Here is an 18,657-nt window from a genome sequence, read left to right as displayed (position 1 = left end):
AGTCAAGGACGGGCCGCCTCCGGCTCGCCGGGCGGGGTGGAGCCCGCCTCCCGGCAAGCGCCCGACCGGATCGCACCCTGGTCTCCCGGTCCCGGGGCGGCGCTGGGCCGCTGAGCCACGCCCGCCGGCTCCGGTTTCTGAATATTTGTTTTGTTTAGACGCTCCTCACCTCGACCCCTCAGTGCCCGGTACTTAACAAAGGAGGAAACACGCTCAACCTGGCGAAAGGCGGCTCCGGGCGCGCTCAGCCAGCCCCGCGCGCGCCGGCCAACCCACGGCGGCGGGTTGCGAGTGGAGGCGGGAACCCTACGTCCCCGCCCCGCCCACTCTCCCAGCAGCCGGAAGCTGTCGCTCCACCGAAGAGCGCCGCGCTGCCGGGCTCCGGAAGCTGCAATCACGTGATCCAAGGTGCCTCTCACGTGACCTCAGACCCGGAGGCTGGGGCCTTGGCCAAGATGGCGGCCTACCTGCAGTGGCGGCGCTTCGTTTTCTTTGACAAGGAGGTGGTTAAGGAACCGCTGGGCAACGATGCGCCAGCTCCCGGGGCCGCGCCTACCCCTGGACCCGCTGCTTCCAAGTTTCTTTGCCTCCCTCCTGGCATCACTGTCTGCGACTCAGGCCGAGGGAGCCTAGTCTTTGGAGATATCCTTCCTCTGGAGCTGTGTCTTCCCTCCCCGGATCCCTGAAGAGATCCAGCTGGGATGGAATCTGTCCGTCAGGGGTTCGTGTTAACGTGCCACTGTACTTTAATTGGGCGCCCGGTGCGCCTTCCGTGGTCTGAGGGGAGAAAGGAGTCCACTCTCTAACTTGCCAACTGAGTGATCCTGGGCAAATCATTTAACCTCTCCGGGCTTCAATTTCCTTATCTGCAAAAGGGATATAAAATATCAATTTGCAATAGAGTTATTTTAAGATGAAAAGAAAGGATGCAAGTTGGCTTTAAAAATGAATATGTAAGGTGTCATTATCTCCCCTGCCCTATATTGTGGGTGGCAAGGTAAATGAGACCAGGAGTTTGGCGCTTTGTTCTTCATGTTGCTGCCTCTAACTCTGGCCTTTTTAAAAACCTTTTTAAGATAGGGAGTCCCAGGAGATAATATGTGGAAAAGTCCATGAAAAATTTAAAGAGCTGTATGTATGTTAGTCGTTATCTGGGTTCTGGTCTAAATAGAAGTATCTCTCCGTGGAAAGGAGGCTCCTTGACCACTCTGCACATATGGAAGGCCAGATCTGGTTTTTGCCCCGCTCCCTACAGCTTACCGGCTTCCAAGCCTACAAACTACGGGTGACACACCTGTACCAATTGAAGCAGCACAACATTCTGGCATCTGTTGGTGAGGATGAACAGGGCATCAACCCCCTGGTGAGTCCTAGAAAGGTAATGGGAAAGACCCGGAAGCCTGGGAATGGTTGTTTGTTGGGGGGTGACTAGCATTCACCCATCTGAGGTCTGCCAACAGGTAAAGATCTGGAACCTGGAAAAGAGAGATGGTGGCAATCCACTCTGTACTCGAATCTTCCCTGCTATCCCAGGAACAGAGCCAACTGTTGTGTCCTGTTTGACTGTCCATGAAAATCTCAACTTTATGGCCATCGGTAAGCAGAAAGAAGGCAAAGCTAAAGCTCCAGGATTCTCTGTAGATTTTCTTCAGAGTTGCTTCTTAAGCTCATCTTTATTGTTTTCTTGGGATCACTTTGTTCTGAGATATTAAAGTTTGGAATAGGAAAGGAGTTACAGTGGTACCTTGGTTTTCAAATGTCTCTGTTGACAAACATTTCGGTTTACGAGTGCTGTAAACCCAGAAGTAAGTGCTTCTGTTTTCAAACATGCCTCGGAAATCGAACATGCCACATAACTTCCGCTGAGGGCAAGATCCTGAGGCCTAGCTGTCGGCTATTGATCCCTTGGTTTTCGATCATTTCAGAACTCGAACGGTCTTCCGGAACAGAGTACATTTGAAAACCGAGGTACCACTGTAGTTTTTCATTCTTTGAAAATGAGTCAGTGAGTACCTATCTTCATGTTAACCATTGGAGAAGTTGGGTATGAGGAGAAATCTTGTCACTTCTGATGAGTGCTTTAAGTGGTCTTTTCCCCTCTGTGCTCCCTGATCTTTCAGCTTCAGTGAAGTGTTGTGTCCTGTTCTTGTACAGGTTTTACAGATGGCAGTGTTACATTGAACAAAGGAGACATCACTCGGGACCGGCATAGCAAGACCCAGATTTTGCACAAGGGCAACTATCCTGTTACTGGACTGGCCTTTCGCCAAGCCGGAAAGACCACTCACTTGTTTGTTGTGACAACGGAGAACGTTCAGGTATGACCAGGACCTCCAACTGTTAGGGGCAGGCCAGAAAGGCTTCTTCCTCCATTGCTTAAGGAGCTGGTGGAAAGAGCTGGAGAGAGAGGATTCTTATATTTTCATCACACAGCCTTGAACTGTTCACTCAGCTTAACACTTTATTTCTACATTTATGAAGCAAGGAGGGGTTAGGGTTAGGAAAAGAACTCTGGGCTTGTAGTAAAACACCTGAATTGTTTTTCTAACTAACTTGTGAAATGACATTGGACAAGTTGCTTCACTTCTCTGGTTCCTGTTGCTTCTAATTTATAACAGCCTACTCTCAGGAATAGTCTTTTGATAAAACAGTAAAAGATTATTGAATTTCTTTTATTTGCAGAATTCCTGTAGTAGATAGTGTTAGTATATACAGAAGAAGGAAATGTGCTCCCTGCTTATGTATATACTAGATAAGTGACGGTTAATGGAGAAGACAAGCACACAGGGAAAGTCTTAGGGCTCTAAGAGTTGAAAAGAGAGAGTTAGTATGAAGATAGGGATACTTTTGCAAAGGCTTCGTGCCACCTCCTCAGAGGGAGCCTGATGACCCCTTTCTTTCTTCTCACAGTCCTATATAGTTTCTGGAAAGGACTACCCTCGTGTGGAGTTGGATACCCATGGTTGTGGCCTGCGCTGCTCAGCTCTAAGTGACCCTTCTCAGGACCTGCAGTTCATAGTGGCCGGGGATGAGTGTGTCTACTTGTACCAGCCTGATGAACGTGGGCCCTGCTTCGCCTTTGAGGGCCATAAACTCATTGCTCACTGGTTTAGAGGCTACCTTGTCATTGTCTCCCGTGACAGGAAGGTTTCTCCCAAGTAAGGACTCTAGGGAAAAGGGAAAGGGAGAGGGCTGGACTTGTTCCCCAGAATTAACTTGGTTTTAAAACCCTAATGCCTGGCTCCTGTCAATCTGCTACTTTGGTTTTATGTAGATTGTGCTTTTATTGAGACTCAGTTATGATGTTTTTACTGAAAAATGTGTTTTGCTGTAGACATTTGTTGAGCAGCTCTGATGCACTAGAATACTCTAGAGAATTTTGGTCCTGGTATTGATTTTTTTACTCTTTAGTAAAAGTAAATTGGGGCAGAAGAACATAGGATTAAGTAGTAGAAACATTGGGAAGTTCAAGACCTAGAAGTTTTTCTCTGAACCCCCTGAAAGGGGCGACAGGGTCTTCTGCATGATGGAAGTAATCCCTGTCAGATGTAAGCTTATTTTCATTCAGTACTAAGCTCAATGTTTTACATGTACCAGGTAGTTCAGTTGGTTAGAGCATCGTCCCGATACACCAAGGTTGTGGGTTTGATCCCTGGTCAGAGCACATGCAAGAATCAACCAATGAATGCATCAATAAGTGGAACAACAAATCAGTGTTTCTCTCTGTCTCTCCCATTTCTCTCTAAAATCAGTTGATAAATAAAAAAGCAAAGTTGTCATTGGAAAGGAAATAAAGGGGAAGCTGAGGCAGAGAAGGTACAAATGTCTGGTGCTTTTTCTTTCCCACACAGGTCAGAGTTTACCAGCAGGGACTCACAGAGCTCCGACAAGCAGATTCTCAACATCTATGACCTGTGCAACAAGTTTATAGCCTATAGCGCTGTCTTTGAGGATGTAGTGGATGTGCTTGCTGAGTGGGGATCCCTGTACGTGCTGACGCGGGATGGGCGGGTCCACGCACTGCAGGAGAAGGACACACAGACCAAACTGGAGGCAAGGCCACCAGGTTCCCAGTGCTGGCCACAGGCACACAGATATAGCTGTAGGAACAGGCTCCCCAAGACACCTTGGCCAGAGTGTATCCTTCCCTTTGGGTCACAGCCTTACTCAGCTCCTTTAGGGTAGAGTTACACAGTAAATGGCCTGAGATGAGGCCTTAGAGGGAAGTAATGGCTGGGAGCCTGAGCCCACTTTTAGGGTCCACTCTCTCTGCAGAGAACCTTATGAGGTAAGGTGATGTTGGTCTTGGGGGTATCTGAGAGATCTTGCCCTGTCTAGGATCTAGGCAGAGCGGAACTTCAGGACTGTCTGGCATGTGTGTTGTGGGTTCATTCTGGGAAGGTGTCGCCTCAGAACTGCCTCGACCAATTTTCTTTCTTTCCTTCCAGATGCTGTTTAAGAAGAACCTTTTCGAGATGGCTATTAACCTGGCCAAGAGTCAGCACCTGGACAGTGATGGATTGGCCCAGATCTTTATGCAGTACGGGGACCATCTCTACAGCAAGGGCAACCATGATGGTGCCGTCCAGCAGTATATCCGGTCAGTCTGGAGGCGCTTTAGGATGTAGCTCTGAATGCAGAGCCAGGCAGCCGGACAGGCTCAAACCTGTGCTTGGGGGAAGGGAATGGACTCCACTACGAACTTTCCTTTTTTTCTGCAGAAACTGTGATGCCTTGATTGAGAAGACAATATACCTTATTAGGAAGGGAGAGTATTTAGGGTCAAATATTACATGACTAGTATGCATTGAGCTAATAAATACCTATTATTTCAAAGTTTAGTTTGGCCTTTGTTAATATTCATTTTGACCTAATTCTTCCACACTTTCTTTCCTTGATATTAATTCTTGGAATTTTCTGCCCTAATAAGGGGTTTTAAGAACTTTTCTAGCTTCTTTCCCAACCTCTGTACAATTCCTGTTTTTAACCAGTTTAAGAACCAGTGCTCTGGAGGGTTGCTGTCATGTGGTCCACAGTCTAGTAGCTTCAGCATCACCTGGGACTTGGTTGGAAATGCAGGCTCTCAGGCCTCACTCCAGACCTGCTGAAACAGAGTTTGCATTTTAAGAAGATCTGCAAGTGATTCCTATGCGTGTGAAAATTTGAAAAGTACACTCATCCAGATGCTTATGATGCATGTGTCTCCCTAGAACCATTGGAAAGTTGGAGCCATCATATGTGATCCGCAAGTTTCTGGATGCCCAGCGTATCCACAACCTGACTGCCTACCTGCAGACCCTGCACCGGCAGTCCCTGGCCAATGCTGACCACACCACCCTGCTGCTCAACTGCTATACCAAACTCAAGGACAGTTTGAAGCTGGAGGAGTTCATCAAGGTGCAGGATGGTGGTGGTAGGGGTGTTCTTTGAGGCCCCTACTGAGCATGAGGTGGCTCCACGAGGGTTTGCCCTTCTTCAGCAGGTTGTAGGGGGAAGAAAGAGCTGACCTTATTTGGAGACCAGGACCCTCTCGTCTATAAAGTGGGAAGAGGAATCACCTTTCCTGCTAGTTCTCTCTTGGTCTTCCCTCTTATTTTATGATGCCAGAACTTCCCATAGCCCAGGGAAGTAGCATTGGGGTAGCCCTTTGTCCCCAGAGGAGTCCCTATAAGTAGTAGGGGCAGAGGAAGACTTTGTCTCTTAGAGACTTCCTGAGAGGCAGGATAACATAATATTTTAAAAGCAGGGACTTTATTATTATCTTAAGAATCTGGTCTTAGAATCAGATGCATGTTTACTTTCCCTTCCCTAATCACACCTCTTCTGTGAATGATTTTGTCTGATGTTCCCGGCAGACAAAGAGTGAGAGTGAAGTCCACTTTGATGTGGAGACAGCCATCAAGGTCCTTCGGCAGGCTGGCTATTATTCCCATGCCCTTTATTTGGCTGAGAACCATGCACATCATGAGTGGTACTTGAAGATCCAGCTAGAGGACATCAAGGTAGGGGAGACTCTATTTTTTAAATTTTGTGGATGTGTTTTCATCTTGTTAATCCTCACCCGAGGGCATTTTTTCCATTGATTTTTAGACAGAGTGGAAGGGAGGAAGTGGGGGAGAGAGAGAGAAAAACATCAATTGAGAGAAAGACATCGTTTGGTTGCCTTCTGAACTCGGCAAGATCGAACCTGCAACCCCAGGTACATGTCCTTGACTGGGAATCGAACCCAAGACCCTTTGGTGCCTGGACCAATACTCTAACCATTGAGCAACACCACACACTAGCCAGAGTGGTAGGGGAGACTCTTGACTCAACGTTCTTTTCTTGCCTGGCCGGGCATGGCTCAGCAGTTGAGCGTCAACCTAGGATCCAGGCGATCGGGGTTCGATTCCTGGTCAGGGCACATGCCCGGGTTGTGGGCTCTACCCCCAGTCAGGGGCGTGCAGGAGGCAGCCGATCAATGACTCTCTCATCATTGATGTTTCTGTCTTTCCCTCTCCTTTCCTCTCTCTGAAATCAATAAAGATATATATTTTTAAAAGTTCTTTTCTTTTTCTAGGACATTCTGGAATGATGACAGTATTTCCTGGTGGGTGAGACAGGAACATGCACTTACTCTGCCCTTTACCTCTCTACAGAATTATCAGGAAGCTCTTAGGTACATTGGCAAGCTGCCTTTTGAGCAGGCAGAAAGCAACATGAAACGCTATGGCAAAATCCTCATGCACCATATACCAGAGCAGATGACCCAGTTGCTGAAGGGACTTTGTACTGACTATCGGCCCAGCCTTGAAGGCCAAGGTGACAGGGAGGCAGCAGGCTGCAGGGTGAGACCTCTGGGAGAATGGCTGTCGGACAGCAGGGATCACCTTTGGGGCCTCTTAGGTACCAGCCCACTCACTCAGCCTCCTCTCTCCTCCATTGCCATCTTAGGCCAACTCAGAGGAGTTCATCCCCATCTTTGCTAACAATCCACGAGAGTTGAAAGCTTTCCTAGAGCACATGAGTGCAGTACAGCCCGACTCACCACAGGGCATCTACGACACGCTCCTTGAGCTACGACTACAGAACTGGGCCCATGAGAAGGATCCACAGGTGAGGCCTGCAAAAGCTGCAGGAGGTACTAGAGAAAAGGCAGTTCTTCCATCTTTTATGGTTGCTTTGGCTGCCTTCTGTAGACCAATAACACCTCACCATTGGCTAAGTGGTCCTCAGTAAAAAGGAAATTGGACTGAGAGGAAGAGTTAGTTAACTTGCCTTGTCCCAAGAGGCCTTGTGATTTTTTTTCCTTATGTCCAGCAGTTCTACTCTCCTCCTTCCCTAGGTCAAAGAGAAGCTTCACGCAGAGGCTATCTCCCTCCTGAAGAGTGGCCGCTTCTGTGACGTCTTTGACAAGGCCCTGGTCCTCTGCCAGATGCACGATTTCCAGGATGGGGTCCTTTACCTCTATGAGCAGGGGAAGCTGTAAGAGTTTGGGGAATTTCAGGGAAGGGGGAAGGATCCAAGTAATTTCCCAGGGACAGCCACTGAGGTGTGCCTTTCCTCGGCATTAGGTATCAGCAGATTATGCACTACCACATGCAGCATGAGCAGTACCGGCAGGTGATCGCAGTGTGCGAGCGCCATGGGGAGCAGGAACCGTCCCTGTGGGAACAGGCACTCAGCTACTTTGCCCGCAAGGAGGAGGACTGCAAAGAGTACGTGGCAGCTGTGCTCAAGCATATTGAGAACAAGAACCTCATGCCACCACTTCTAGGTACTTGGGAGGACAGGGTGGTGGCTAGGTGCCAGCTGCTGAAAATCAGGGGCTCTTAGGCAGGAGCCCTTCAACTCTGTCCAGAAGGTACTGCTTGTTCATTGTTTTGTTTCCTCCTGGACCCCAATCTCAGTGGTGCAGACCCTGGCCCACAACTCCACTGCCACTCTGTCTGTCATCCGGGACTACCTGGTCCAAAAACTGCAGAAACAAAGCCAGCAGATCGCCCAGGACGAGCTCCGGGTACGGCGGTACCGAGAGGAGACCACCCGCATCCGCCAGGAGATCCAGGAGCTCAAGGCGAGGTACTTGGCATTTGGATGTGTAGAGGGGTCCAGGGGATAACCTTGTTCGCAGGGTGTCATTAAATACTTTTCAAAGACAAAAGATTATATGGAGTGTGTTTGAGCATTTCATGCTTGAAGATCTGTTTTAATGGAGGAATTCCAAAGAAGGGTTTATTCCGTAGATTGTTGTTTACTAGGCTTTGGAACATATCAGCTAGTACAAGTACTTTTCTTTTTGTATATGCCTGACTATATTTTATATTTTCTACACACATATCTAAGTTATGTGGCTAGAAGTCATTTAGAAGTAAAAACTTCGCTTTAGACAATACAAAAAGTGGCCTGGCTGGTGTGGCTCAGTTGGTTGAGCATTATACTATTGATGTCTCTCTCTCCCTCTCCCTGCCTCTCTCTGAAATCAATAAAAACATATTAAAAATATATATATATCTATATATAAAAAGTGAATAATTTATATGTATGTATAATAGACATTAATGTCTACTCTTAAGTCTTATCTGCCCTTAACTTTTTTTTTTGCCCTTAACATTGTATAGTATTTATTGGAGAGCAACTCCATGAATATTTACTGAGCCCCTGTTATGTCCTAAGCACTGTTCATTTATTTTTTTAATCCTCACCCAAGGATATTTTTTCCATCACTTTTCAGAGAGTGGAAGGGAGAGAGAGAGAAACATCGATGTGAGAGAGACTCATTGATTGGTTTCCTCCCACACACACCCTGACTGGGCCAGGGATCGGGCCTGCAACCAAGGTACGTGCCCTTGGCCGGAATTGAACCATACCAGCTAGGGCCCGAGTACTGTTCTTAACACAAAGCCCTGCCTTCATGAAGCTTACATCGTAGAGGTAGAGAAAGACAATTAACATGTTAAGTAAGCAAAATATTATAGTATGTTAGATGGTGATAAGTTCAAAGGAGAAAATTAATTGAGGAAAGGGAGTAGGGTGAAGAGTGTGTGTGTGAGATAATTTATAAGGTTTTCGGGGAAAGGCTTCTCTGAAAGGGTCACATCTCAGTAAAGACCTGAAAGACAATTTTGTTGCAGTTTTGAAACCAAAAGAGAAAAGTGTCCCCCTGGGTTAGTTGGACTTCCTGGGAGAATACTGAGACTTACTGCAGGCCCAGCACTGTTGTTGTCTTCTGACCTTTATTAGGTGGTAAGAAGAGCAGGACTTGGATCTCTCTCCTCTTGGCTATTGGCCCTGCCCTCACTGTTTGCCACTCCTTTCTGGTCTCCCTTGCCTGTAGTCCGAAGATTTTCCAGAAGACTAAGTGCAGCATCTGTAACAGTGCCTTGGAGTTGCCCTCAGTCCACTTCCTCTGTGGACACTCCTTCCACCAACACTGCTTTGAGAGTTACTCAGAAAGTGATGCTGACTGCCCCACCTGCCTCCCTGAAAACCGGAAGGTCATGGATATGATCCGGGCCCAGGAACAGAAACGAGATCTCCATGATCAGTTCCAGCACCAGGTGGGAAAGAATGGGATAGATGAGGACCCACTCACAGAATCAGGGGAGCACTATAGTGCTTTCCTGCTCTTATTTGAGGACATGAGCACTTCAGTTCTGATTCCTGCTTCTCTCCTCTTTCCCTACAGCTCAAGTGCTCCAACGACAGCTTCTCTGTGATTGCTGACTACTTTGGCAGAGGTGTTTTCAACAAATTGACTCTGCTGACTGACCCTCCCACGGCCAGGCTGACTGGAAGCCTAGAGTCCGGGCTGCAGCGGGACCTGCTCATGCACTCCAGAAGGGGCACTTGAGCAGCCTGTGGGAGGGGTGTGATAGTGAAGGCACAGCAGCAGGGACACAGGAGGACAGAGGCAGGGCTGTTGTACAGGAGTCAGACAGACATGTCCAGGACTCCACTCTGATCTGATGCCATAGCCTTCAGGACTAAAGGGGATTTTTCCCCCCTGCCTTCTCTTTGGTCATTCCACTGTTCCTCCTGTTCACTTTTAGAGCAGTATGGATTATTCAAGACCAGTGGGGGAGGGCACCTCAGCAACCTCTGAGTCTAGACAATAGCTGCTTTATTCTCTATCCAAGAGCACCAGTCTGTGCTTGGGTCCTTGCTCCCAGAGTCTATAAATAAAATAATGATTTCAGCCCTGGCTGGTGTGGCTCAGTTGGTTGGGCGTTGTACCGTTCACCAAAAGGTTGCTGGTTCGATTCCCTGTCAGGGCACATGCCAGGGTTTCGGGCTTGTTCCCCATGAGGGGACATGCAGGAGGCAGCTGATCAGTTTCACTCTCATGTCCTTGTTTCTCTCCCTCTCACTCCCTCTCTAAAAATCATTTAAAAATCTTTTTAAAAAATAATGATTTCAGGGTTGATAAACTTACTTTGGGGACTTGCTGATGATTCTTAACTGTGTAGAATACACTTCTGTCCTATGTTCCTAGAGCTCCACTCTCCACTTCCCTTACAGAGCTCCATAAAGATCATGTTGATTGGACTTCATTTCAGTAATGGGTGGGGTCTGTGGCATCTAGTAGAGTTCAGTTTATTAAAGAACCTCTGCAAAAGATGTAATGCCTGAGCTCCAAGAGCATTTTGGACTGTGGCCCCCAAACAGTTCCTGCTCTTTAGTCTGGCTGGTCTCTGTGGCTCTTTGTTTGGACACAATATTTAAGTAGGAGGCAGATTCTGATGAGCCTTGGGCTTAAGTCTTCTGCCTTCATAATGGGTAGACTGGTGTCTTGCTCTGTTCAGTATCAGATAAACAGGGTAAAAGGGTCTTATTGAAACACATTCCGTCTTTCCAGTTGTCAGCTGAACTTGGTGCTGCTGGTGTCTGCATGTAATTTGGGTTGCATTGCTTGTCAGAAATTGCTCCTATGGGTTGTTTCATTGAAGGAAGCAACTTGGATGCTGTGGTTTGGGTAGTATTTAAAAGAGGCAGGGTACACAACCTATATTTGTAGTGTCTAAGACTACAAATGGAGGTTCAGTGGAGTTTGATTCTTCTTTTGACTTAGAAATACTCAACTTCTGTGAACCTTAGTTTCCTTCTCTGTACATTAGGGATAACATCTTTCTTTTATGGCCCTTATGAAGGCCTGTGACATGAATGGGTGTCCGTGCAGATCTTTGTATAGTGATTCGTGCATGGGTCTCCAGTACAGGTTATTAGTAACGTTAATGAGTAAAGCATTTTTTCTAACGCTCTTTTTCCATGTTTAGCACTCCCACTTCACAGTTGTTTTTAGACAAGACCTATAATCTCTGAACCTCATTTTAAAAATATAAATTGCCTACTTCAGGGTGTAGCAGAGCTAAGTTTGAACAGAGCAAAGGAAGTGCCACATGAGTTGCTCTAATTGCTTGTGCGGCAGGGAAGGAGATAAAGCTGTGAAATTCCGGATGACCAGCTTAATGAAGCACTCTCCTTGTAGGTGCTCCATCCAGCCTAGGGAGGAGCACGGTGAGTTGCTCAAGGACCCTTTACTTCCAGCGCAGCACTGTACGGTTAACACCGGCTCCTTGTCCTCTTGGGGCTAACTTTGGCTAAACGGACCATCTGAGTGGTGGTGGGAGGGGACTGCAAAGGGGAGCAGCTGGCTAATCGGGGGAGCTGCCTTAGCCACTGACCGTCGTCAGTGTTGCTGGCTCAGAACAAGGTGTAGGTGACGGTAGAAATGACTAGGCCGCAGGCCTGGGTCCCAAACCGGGAAGACGGGGCAAAGACTGCCAGCCTCGCCTCAGTCTGGCCCAGCGGGGGCGGGAGCCCAAGGCCTAGGTCTCCTCTGTCGCAACCGTTCCTAATTCCCGCCCCGAGGGAGGCGCCTCCCCTCGGAGGGCGGGCGCCGGTAGTGACCTAGGGCCCGGCCGAGCCGGCGGGCTGCAGGACGAGCTCAGGCCCCCGTGGCCCCGCGCCTGCCCGCGGCGCCTCCGGCTCCCCCGCGCCCCGGAGCCCCGCGCGGGCCCCTGCCGAGCGCTGCCATGTCCGGTAACAGCAACGCGGCCGCGTCGGCGGTGAGTCCTGAGCAAGTGACGCTCGCAACTCGGGTTTCCGGACCAGTGGTGCAATGATTGGCTTACAGGTTGCCGCCATCTATCGTCCATTGGTCCCAACCACTATCCGTCTTCCCCGTCCCGCCCCCGCCCGAATAGCTTTTAAAGGGCCAGGCGCCGAGTTGTCCTTTGGAAGTAAGGAGATCAGCAGGGGGCGGGCGGGGTTGAGAATGGAGGGGCTGTCTGGAGCGGAGGGGTCCCCGTTCCTGCGCGGATCTGGGTGGGATTCCTCCACGGCTGGCATCCACGGCTCTAGGTTTAGTTGACCCAGCCCAGGAAAGTTCGTGTGCAGAACACGGGGTGCGGTTCCCGGGATCCTTTCACACGAGGCGGGGCCGCCATCTTGGGAAGGCGTCCCCCCTGCAGAGGGGACGGCGCGCCCCGTCTCCCAGCGGTACCCAAAGGCCTTGGCGTGCAGCGTCTCCCCTTTTTCCGTTTTAGCGGCCACCTAGCCCCAGCCTGCTCGAAAAACCTCAGCTGACAGCGCGGCCACTGCCCCGGGGGGCGCCGGCGCTTCCTCCCCCCGCCCCCCTCGGAGCTCCGGCCGGGCGCGGAGGCGAACCCCGAGCGTGCGGGCCGCCCCCGAGATAAAGAGGCGGCGGCGCTTATCTCCCCGCCCAGCCTGCCGGCGAGGGGGTGCTCGGCCGTTGCAGACGTGCCCGAGCACTGGACTGCGGGTGGGAAGCCCTCTGCCCACTATTGGCCGTGCACCCTGGACAAGCCGCTTCACCCTCGGAGCCGGCCGACACGGCCCCAAAGGTGCCTGCCCTGGCTACCCGATAGGTGGCTATGAAGATTAAACGGTAGCTCCAGCGTATACATGCTAAATAAAGAAGTTGTAGTGGAACAATTTGACTTAAATATGCTCTGCAGCGTCCATGAAATTAAGGGATTGTTGGGACCTAGCAGGACCTTACAGTCCTTTCTGTTGTCTCCCTGTGGCCCAGAATTTTAGTGGCCATGTGTAGCATTACAGTCCTAGCCTAATTTGCTCAGGTCCCCGAGGGTTTATTTTTTAGAGAAGTGGTAGCAATGGAAAAGACGAATCCAAGAGCAACCAGCTATCACCTCCTCAGATGCCTGCCTGGCAAAAGAGCTCCATGGGATAAAGGTCGCAGAACAGGGAAGTTGAAAGTATCTGCACTGGCTACTGTCAGATCTAGAAAGAAATAGGACCTCACATTGAAGAACCCAGTTCTACTTGCTTGGCACTGAACACCTTTGTCCTGGAAGGAGAAAGAGTTTTTTGAGTTCTTGGTTTGATTTTTGGTGTCCCAATATTTCCTTGTTGGTGAAACCAGAGGCAGCAGCCTAAGTGAGTGCCTCTTAGTCTTAAAGAACATCAAAGGCAGAAGATACTTGGGTCCAAACCTCTTCATTTTATAGATAAACAGTAAGTACTGATGGGATGATGTGCTCAAGGTCACCCAGCCAAGAGGCTGAGCAGGACTGTACATCAGATCCATTGACCCCAGTCCTTTATGTATCATTCCTACTGGATTAGGGGATTCATAGTTTGGCAGCTTTCGCTAGTACTTGGATCTAGGTGGCACGGAAGTTTCCTTAAGTGCCTGCTCTGTTGTGGATGCTGAACTTGTCCTCAGTGACTCAGCATCTAAGTTCCCCTGTGTGGCCCCAGCTGCCCTGCCGCTGCCTGCTGCAGGCGCCACCCTCTCTGTGGCCAGGCTGATGGTTCCTTATCTCTTTACCCACCTGGCTATGTGCAGCACTCCCACTGCCTTGGCCAGGATGGGCTTATGAGTTACAGTGTCCTGGTTATTGCAGCAATAGCAGATCCTACTATCGTTTCTCTCTGGTCTCTGCTTCTCTGGGACTGTGAGGAGGGCAGAAGGTACTGAGGAAAGTAAAGGGACAAGTCTTGGGATATTTCCGTATTCCAGGGCTCAGGCGGCCACAGGCCAGGGGCTGAAATTCCTTTCTTCCAAGCCAGTGATTCTGTTTCTTGGACAAGGTGTTAAAGAATACGGGGAACAGAGGGGACTGTGACCTGGGGAATTTTATTTTTTTTTGCAGGAGGAAAACAGCCCAAAGATGAGAGTGATTCGAGTGGGTACTCGCAAGAGCCAGGTGAGTGCGAGTACTAGGTGGAGGTTTGTTGGAAGAGTTCTGTGCTCACAGTATTATAAGTTGGGGTGGGGGGTGGGGGGGCTGAGGGTTAGTTCCCAGCAGCTTGGGGATGGAGGAAATGGGGTGGCTGGGTGTTAAGTTTTATGCAGAATGGCAGATTACATTCTGTGGAAAGAGAGTTCCTGGGCTAGGGAGGTTGTTAGTGTGCAGAGGACTCCCAGACCAGACCCCTCTTCTTCCTAGGTGGGCATTCAACCCCCTTTCTGAATTCCAGTCCCTTCAGGGTTGTCCTGAGCCTATGAGCATCTGAGCCCAGGGCCGTGGCCAGGGAGGGAAAGGACTAATCCAAATTTCTGCCCCCAGCTGGCTCGCATACAGACGGACAGTGTGGTGGCAATGCTGAAAGCCTTAAACCCAGGCCTGCAGTTTGAAATCAGTGAGTTTTCCAGACAGGAATGAAAGTTAATGGGAAGCTCTTACCCACCCTGGAAGCGAGAGCACAGTGTTTCTGGCTTCATAGCCTGGCCTGTTGCCCCCAAGAACTCGTGGCTGTTCCCAGTTTGAAGGGCCCTCTCCTCTTCTACCTGGGCTAGCCGGTATTTAAGGTCTTCTGCTTTGGGTCTTTTTATGAGGGTGTCTGCTCTTGCTAGATCGTACATTCCCAGAGGGTTGGGACTGGGGCTTATGTGCCTCAGTGTCCACCTTGAATCTTAGACTAATGCCGGGTTTAGTAGGGGCTCAATAAATGCTGATCAATGGGTGATTGACTCTCTCCTCAGTTGCTATGTCCACCACAGGGGACAAGATTCTTGATACTGCACTCTCTAAGGTAACACCGCCCCCCAGTCCTTGTCCCCTTCCTCTTTCCTTACCCCGAGAAATTCACCCACATGCTTTCTTGTGTGGCAGATTGGAGAGAAGAGCCTATTTACCAAGGAGCTGGAACACGCATTGGAGAAGAATGAGTGAGTGACAGGAGAGTGGCCCAGCCTCCTGCTAGGACCCCAGTGGCATCAGACCCCTAGGTATCAGCGAGGCTGGGCTGAGACCCTTGGAGAGGCTCAAGGAGGAGTTATGTGTGTTTTTTAGGCATCAGAAAAGGAGAGCGTCCTGGTTCTGAGCCATCCGGCTGTCTGGAGTGCAAGAATGAGTGGGAGAGGGGTAGGGTAGGAGAGTGGGGAGAAAGGGAGCAGGTCTCAGGGTCCTGAGGTCTCTAAGAGGCCTGCTTCTAGAATTGCTCCTGGCTCTGCCACTGAAATAGAGGCAGAGGTAGGTAGAGAAGAGGTGGAGGCCTGCTGCCCGACCCCTTCTCCTTGTCCCCTATCCCATCTCTCTAGAGTGGACCTGGTTGTTCACTCCCTGAAGGACCTGCCCACTGTGCTTCCTCCAGGCTTCACCATTGGAGCCATATGCAAGTAAGTGGCCTCTGAGTCGGCCGGGGCTGGGGAGGGGTGGGAGTAGGCAGCAAATTAACCTTGGCTTTTCCCTTTAGGACTTCACCCTCTGCCTCTAGGGTTTTCTCCCCTGCCCCGAGGAGTATTAAACATGGTAGAAAAGCTCAGAAAATGCCAGTTAGTTGGTTATCAAGAGAAACGAAGTGATCTGAGCTGAGAACTCTGATTCTGTGACCCTCTCTCCACCCCTAGGCGAGAAAACCCCTATGATGCTGTTGTCTTTCACCCAAAATTTGTTGGGAAGACTCTAGAAACCTTGCCAGAGAAGAGGTGAGTGGGGCCTGGATAGGTGGAGTATGCACAGAAGATGGAGGGTTGGAAGGAAGAGGAATGGAACAGTGCCTGCCTAGGGTTAAATCTCCTTTTAAACCCTCTCTCTGAGCAGCGTGGTGGGAACCAGCTCCCTGCGGAGAGCAGCCCAGCTGCAGAGAAAGTTCCCACATCTGGAGTTCAAGAGTATTGTATCCTTTTAGAGAGGACAGCAGCTAGCAACCAGGTGGAAGAGGAGGTCCAGAGGAGCCCAGTCCTGAAAGTGGAAGGGACTTCCAGAAGTAGACCATGGGGGCCGTGGGTTGTCTGTCTTCCCATTCATCCACTCATCCATCCAACCACTCATAATCCTTTCCTATTTTCTCAGCCCTAGACAAGTGCTTGGCACTGGGGATAATGATGAGCAAGGTCAGCATTGTCCCTGCTCATATAGAGTTTACATTTTGGTTTGGGAGACAAACAGGCATTAATAATACAGAGTGATCCTGAATAGTGATTACTATGGGGGCGTGAAAGGGAGTATGGAGAGTATTTCCACTTTTATTTTCCGTATTGTTTTGATTTTTACAACGAACATGTATGTTTTAAAAAACTAAAATAGTATGTGCTCCAATGTGCAAAGTAAGGAATTCTCTGGCAGCTTCTAACTAGAACATCTAAACACAGACTTCGGGGTCAAGGAAGGTTTCTGAGAGATCTTTGTAACCTTGGGCAATTTATTTAACCTACCATTTTCCTCATCTGTAAAATGTAGATAGTAAAACCTACCTCATAGAGTTTCTGTGAAAATTAAATGAGTTGACATAGGTACATAGCACTTTAGAATAGTATCTGGCATGTAGTATGAGGTATTAGCTGTTCCCATTAAGCTAAGAACCAAAAATGAGAGGTTAGCCAGTTAGAAAGTTTCAGGCAGAGGACAAGGCTTATGGTCCTTAGCATCTCTCCACAGCGGGGAAACCTCAACACACGGCTTCAGAAGCTGGACGAGCTGCGGGAGTTCAGTGCCATCATCTTAGCCGCGGCTGGCCTGCAGCGCATGGGCTGGCAGAACCGAGTGGGGCAGGTAGGGGCTATCCCTATTCCCTCCCCAGTTAATCTTTGTCCCCTTCCTGCCTATCTGCTATTTCGGACACCTTGTCTCTAACACTATAAGCTGAAAACAAGTCCCGGGCTGGAAAGATTGGCAATCAGAGGCCAGACTTCTTTTGCCTGTACATGCTTTCTCTGTGATAGGGAAGCCCTATATCACTGTCCTGTGCCTTTAGTTACCCCCATCTCCATGCTTCTGCTCCCACAGATTCTGCACCCTGAGGAATGCATGTATGCTGTGGGTCAGGTATGCTTGGCCAAGGAGCTGATTGTACAACCTTCTGCATCTGCTTCCCCTAGCATAAAAGTTCCTAGGAAGGGGCCTTGGGACGCTACTCTACCAAAAGGCCTTGGGGAGCACGTGGAAGTGGGCTGGTTCCTATCCTTAGCTCCATTGGTTGGGAAAAGATTGGGCCTGATGTTCTTCCATCAGGGGGCCCTGGGTGTGGAAGTCCGAGCAAAGGACCAGGACATCTTGGATCTGGTGGGTGTGTTGCATGATCCCGAGACTCTGCTTTGCTGCATTGCCGAACGGGCCTTCCTGAAGCACCTGGTAGGCCATGTGTTCCACATGTGGAATGCTGGGGCAGGAGCTGGAAAGGGTAGTGGGGAGATTCCTCAAATTGATGCTCTGTATTTAGTGGTAACTCATTCTCGAATGTTGTGTATGAAGAGGACTGGGGCCCTAGCCGCCTTTTCAGTTATGCCCTCACAGATCTATGGATTTCTGAGGACTCTGGTCACAGGGTAGTTAAGGGTCTTTGGAGCTCACAGGAAGAACTTCTTACTGCAGGAAGGAGGCTGCAGCGTACCAGTAGCAGTGCACACAGCTATTAAGGATGGACAAGTAAGCAGGGAAGACAGGTGGAGGGAAGGAAGGACTGTGGCATTTCTCCCTGTGCATCCCAAATTGCCAGCAAGAAGAGCCCAGGTTTCTAAGCAGTTTCCTCTCAGGATATATATACTTAGACAACTGCTTTCTTTCCCAGCTGTACCTGACTGGAGGAGTCTGGAGTCTGGATGGCTCAGATAGCATGCAAGAGACCATGCAGGCCACTATCCATGTCCCTGCCCAGGTACCAAGGCGAGGGTGAGGGTAAGAAGTCTGCCTCATCTCTCCTTTTGTGCTCACCAATTCCAATCTTTTTCCCTCATCCAGCATGAAGATGGCCCTGAAGATGATCCACAGCTAGTGGGCATTACTGCCCAGAACATTCCACGAGTAGCCCAGCTGGCTGCCGAGAACCTGGGCATCAGCTTGGCCAACTTGTTGCTGAACAAAGGAGCCAAGAACATCTTGGACATTGCACGGCAGCTTAATGATGCCCACTAACTGGTCTATGGGGCACAGGTGCCTGGGTTGCTACTGTCCAGTGCCTGCATCCCAGCCCTCAGTGCCCCATTCTTGTTGCTAACTGGATTGCCGCAGTCCAGGGGGTTGAACTGCAGGGTCAACTTCCAGGGGCTGCCTTGTCTGCTCAGTAGGTGGGGCTTCATCTCTACTGAGTCCAAGCCTTTGAGTGTAACCAACCTTACTAATAAACCAGCTCTGCAGGTGTCTTTTGTTTTGGTGGAGTTGCAGGAAAGGACAAACACAAAACCCTTTATTCCTTCAGAGGCTGGGAACTCTGTCCAAAGCTCTTCTGAACCCTCGTTTCTGCCTCAAT

General features: G+C 49.6%; 2 protein-coding genes across 5 annotated transcripts; both read left to right on the top strand.

Moving 5' to 3' along the window:
- Positions 1-418: 418 nt before the first annotated feature.
- Positions 419-10,177, top strand: VPS11 (VPS11 core subunit of CORVET and HOPS complexes). Of its 2 annotated transcripts, XM_081153341.1 has the most exons (16): positions 419-642; positions 1,215-1,363; positions 1,461-1,596; positions 2,155-2,318; positions 2,911-3,158; positions 3,852-4,053; positions 4,449-4,600; positions 5,211-5,397; positions 5,856-6,002; positions 6,639-6,827; positions 6,934-7,095; positions 7,325-7,464; positions 7,554-7,756; positions 7,890-8,061; positions 9,317-9,539; positions 9,668-10,177. In XM_081153341.1, exons 1-16 carry the CDS (start codon positions 456-458, stop codon positions 9,830-9,832), a joined length of 2,826 nt encoding a protein of 941 aa, XP_081009467.1. In that variant the 5' UTR covers positions 419-455; the 3' UTR covers positions 9,833-10,177. The 2 variants fall into 2 exon arrangements, with proteins under 2 accessions (XP_081009467.1, XP_081009468.1); XM_081153342.1 differs by lacking the exons at positions 6,639-6,827; positions 6,934-7,095.
- A 1,683-nt stretch (positions 10,178-11,860) lies between these two features.
- Positions 11,861-18,549, top strand: HMBS (hydroxymethylbilane synthase). 3 transcript variants are annotated; one of them, XM_081155165.1, is made up of 15 exons: positions 11,861-12,047; positions 14,121-14,174; positions 14,538-14,610; positions 14,954-15,003; positions 15,084-15,139; positions 15,512-15,589; positions 15,821-15,898; positions 16,014-16,089; positions 16,851-16,964; positions 17,199-17,237; positions 17,424-17,543; positions 17,784-17,837; positions 17,980-18,066; positions 18,150-18,314; positions 18,386-18,549. In XM_081155165.1, the coding sequence occupies exons 1-15, from the start codon at positions 12,015-12,017 to the stop codon at positions 18,473-18,475; spliced, it is 1,167 nt and encodes a 388-aa protein (XP_081011291.1). In that variant the 5' UTR covers positions 11,861-12,014; the 3' UTR covers positions 18,476-18,549. The 3 variants fall into 3 exon arrangements, with proteins under 3 accessions (XP_081011291.1, XP_081011293.1, XP_081011292.1); XM_081155166.1 differs by lacking the exon at positions 11,861-12,047 and adding an exon at positions 12,215-13,479; XM_081155167.1 differs by lacking the exon at positions 17,424-17,543 and having other exon boundaries at positions 18,150-18,412.
- The last annotated feature ends 108 nt before the right edge of the window (positions 18,550-18,657 follow it).

The sequence above is a fragment of the Miniopterus schreibersii genome, assembly GCF_964146895.1.
Source record: "Miniopterus schreibersii genome assembly, chromosome: 12".
NCBI lineage: Eukaryota > Metazoa > Chordata > Mammalia > Chiroptera > Miniopteridae > Miniopterus > Miniopterus schreibersii.
Note: the sequence above shows the minus strand (reverse complement) of the source record. Positions and strands in the feature narration are given on the sequence as shown.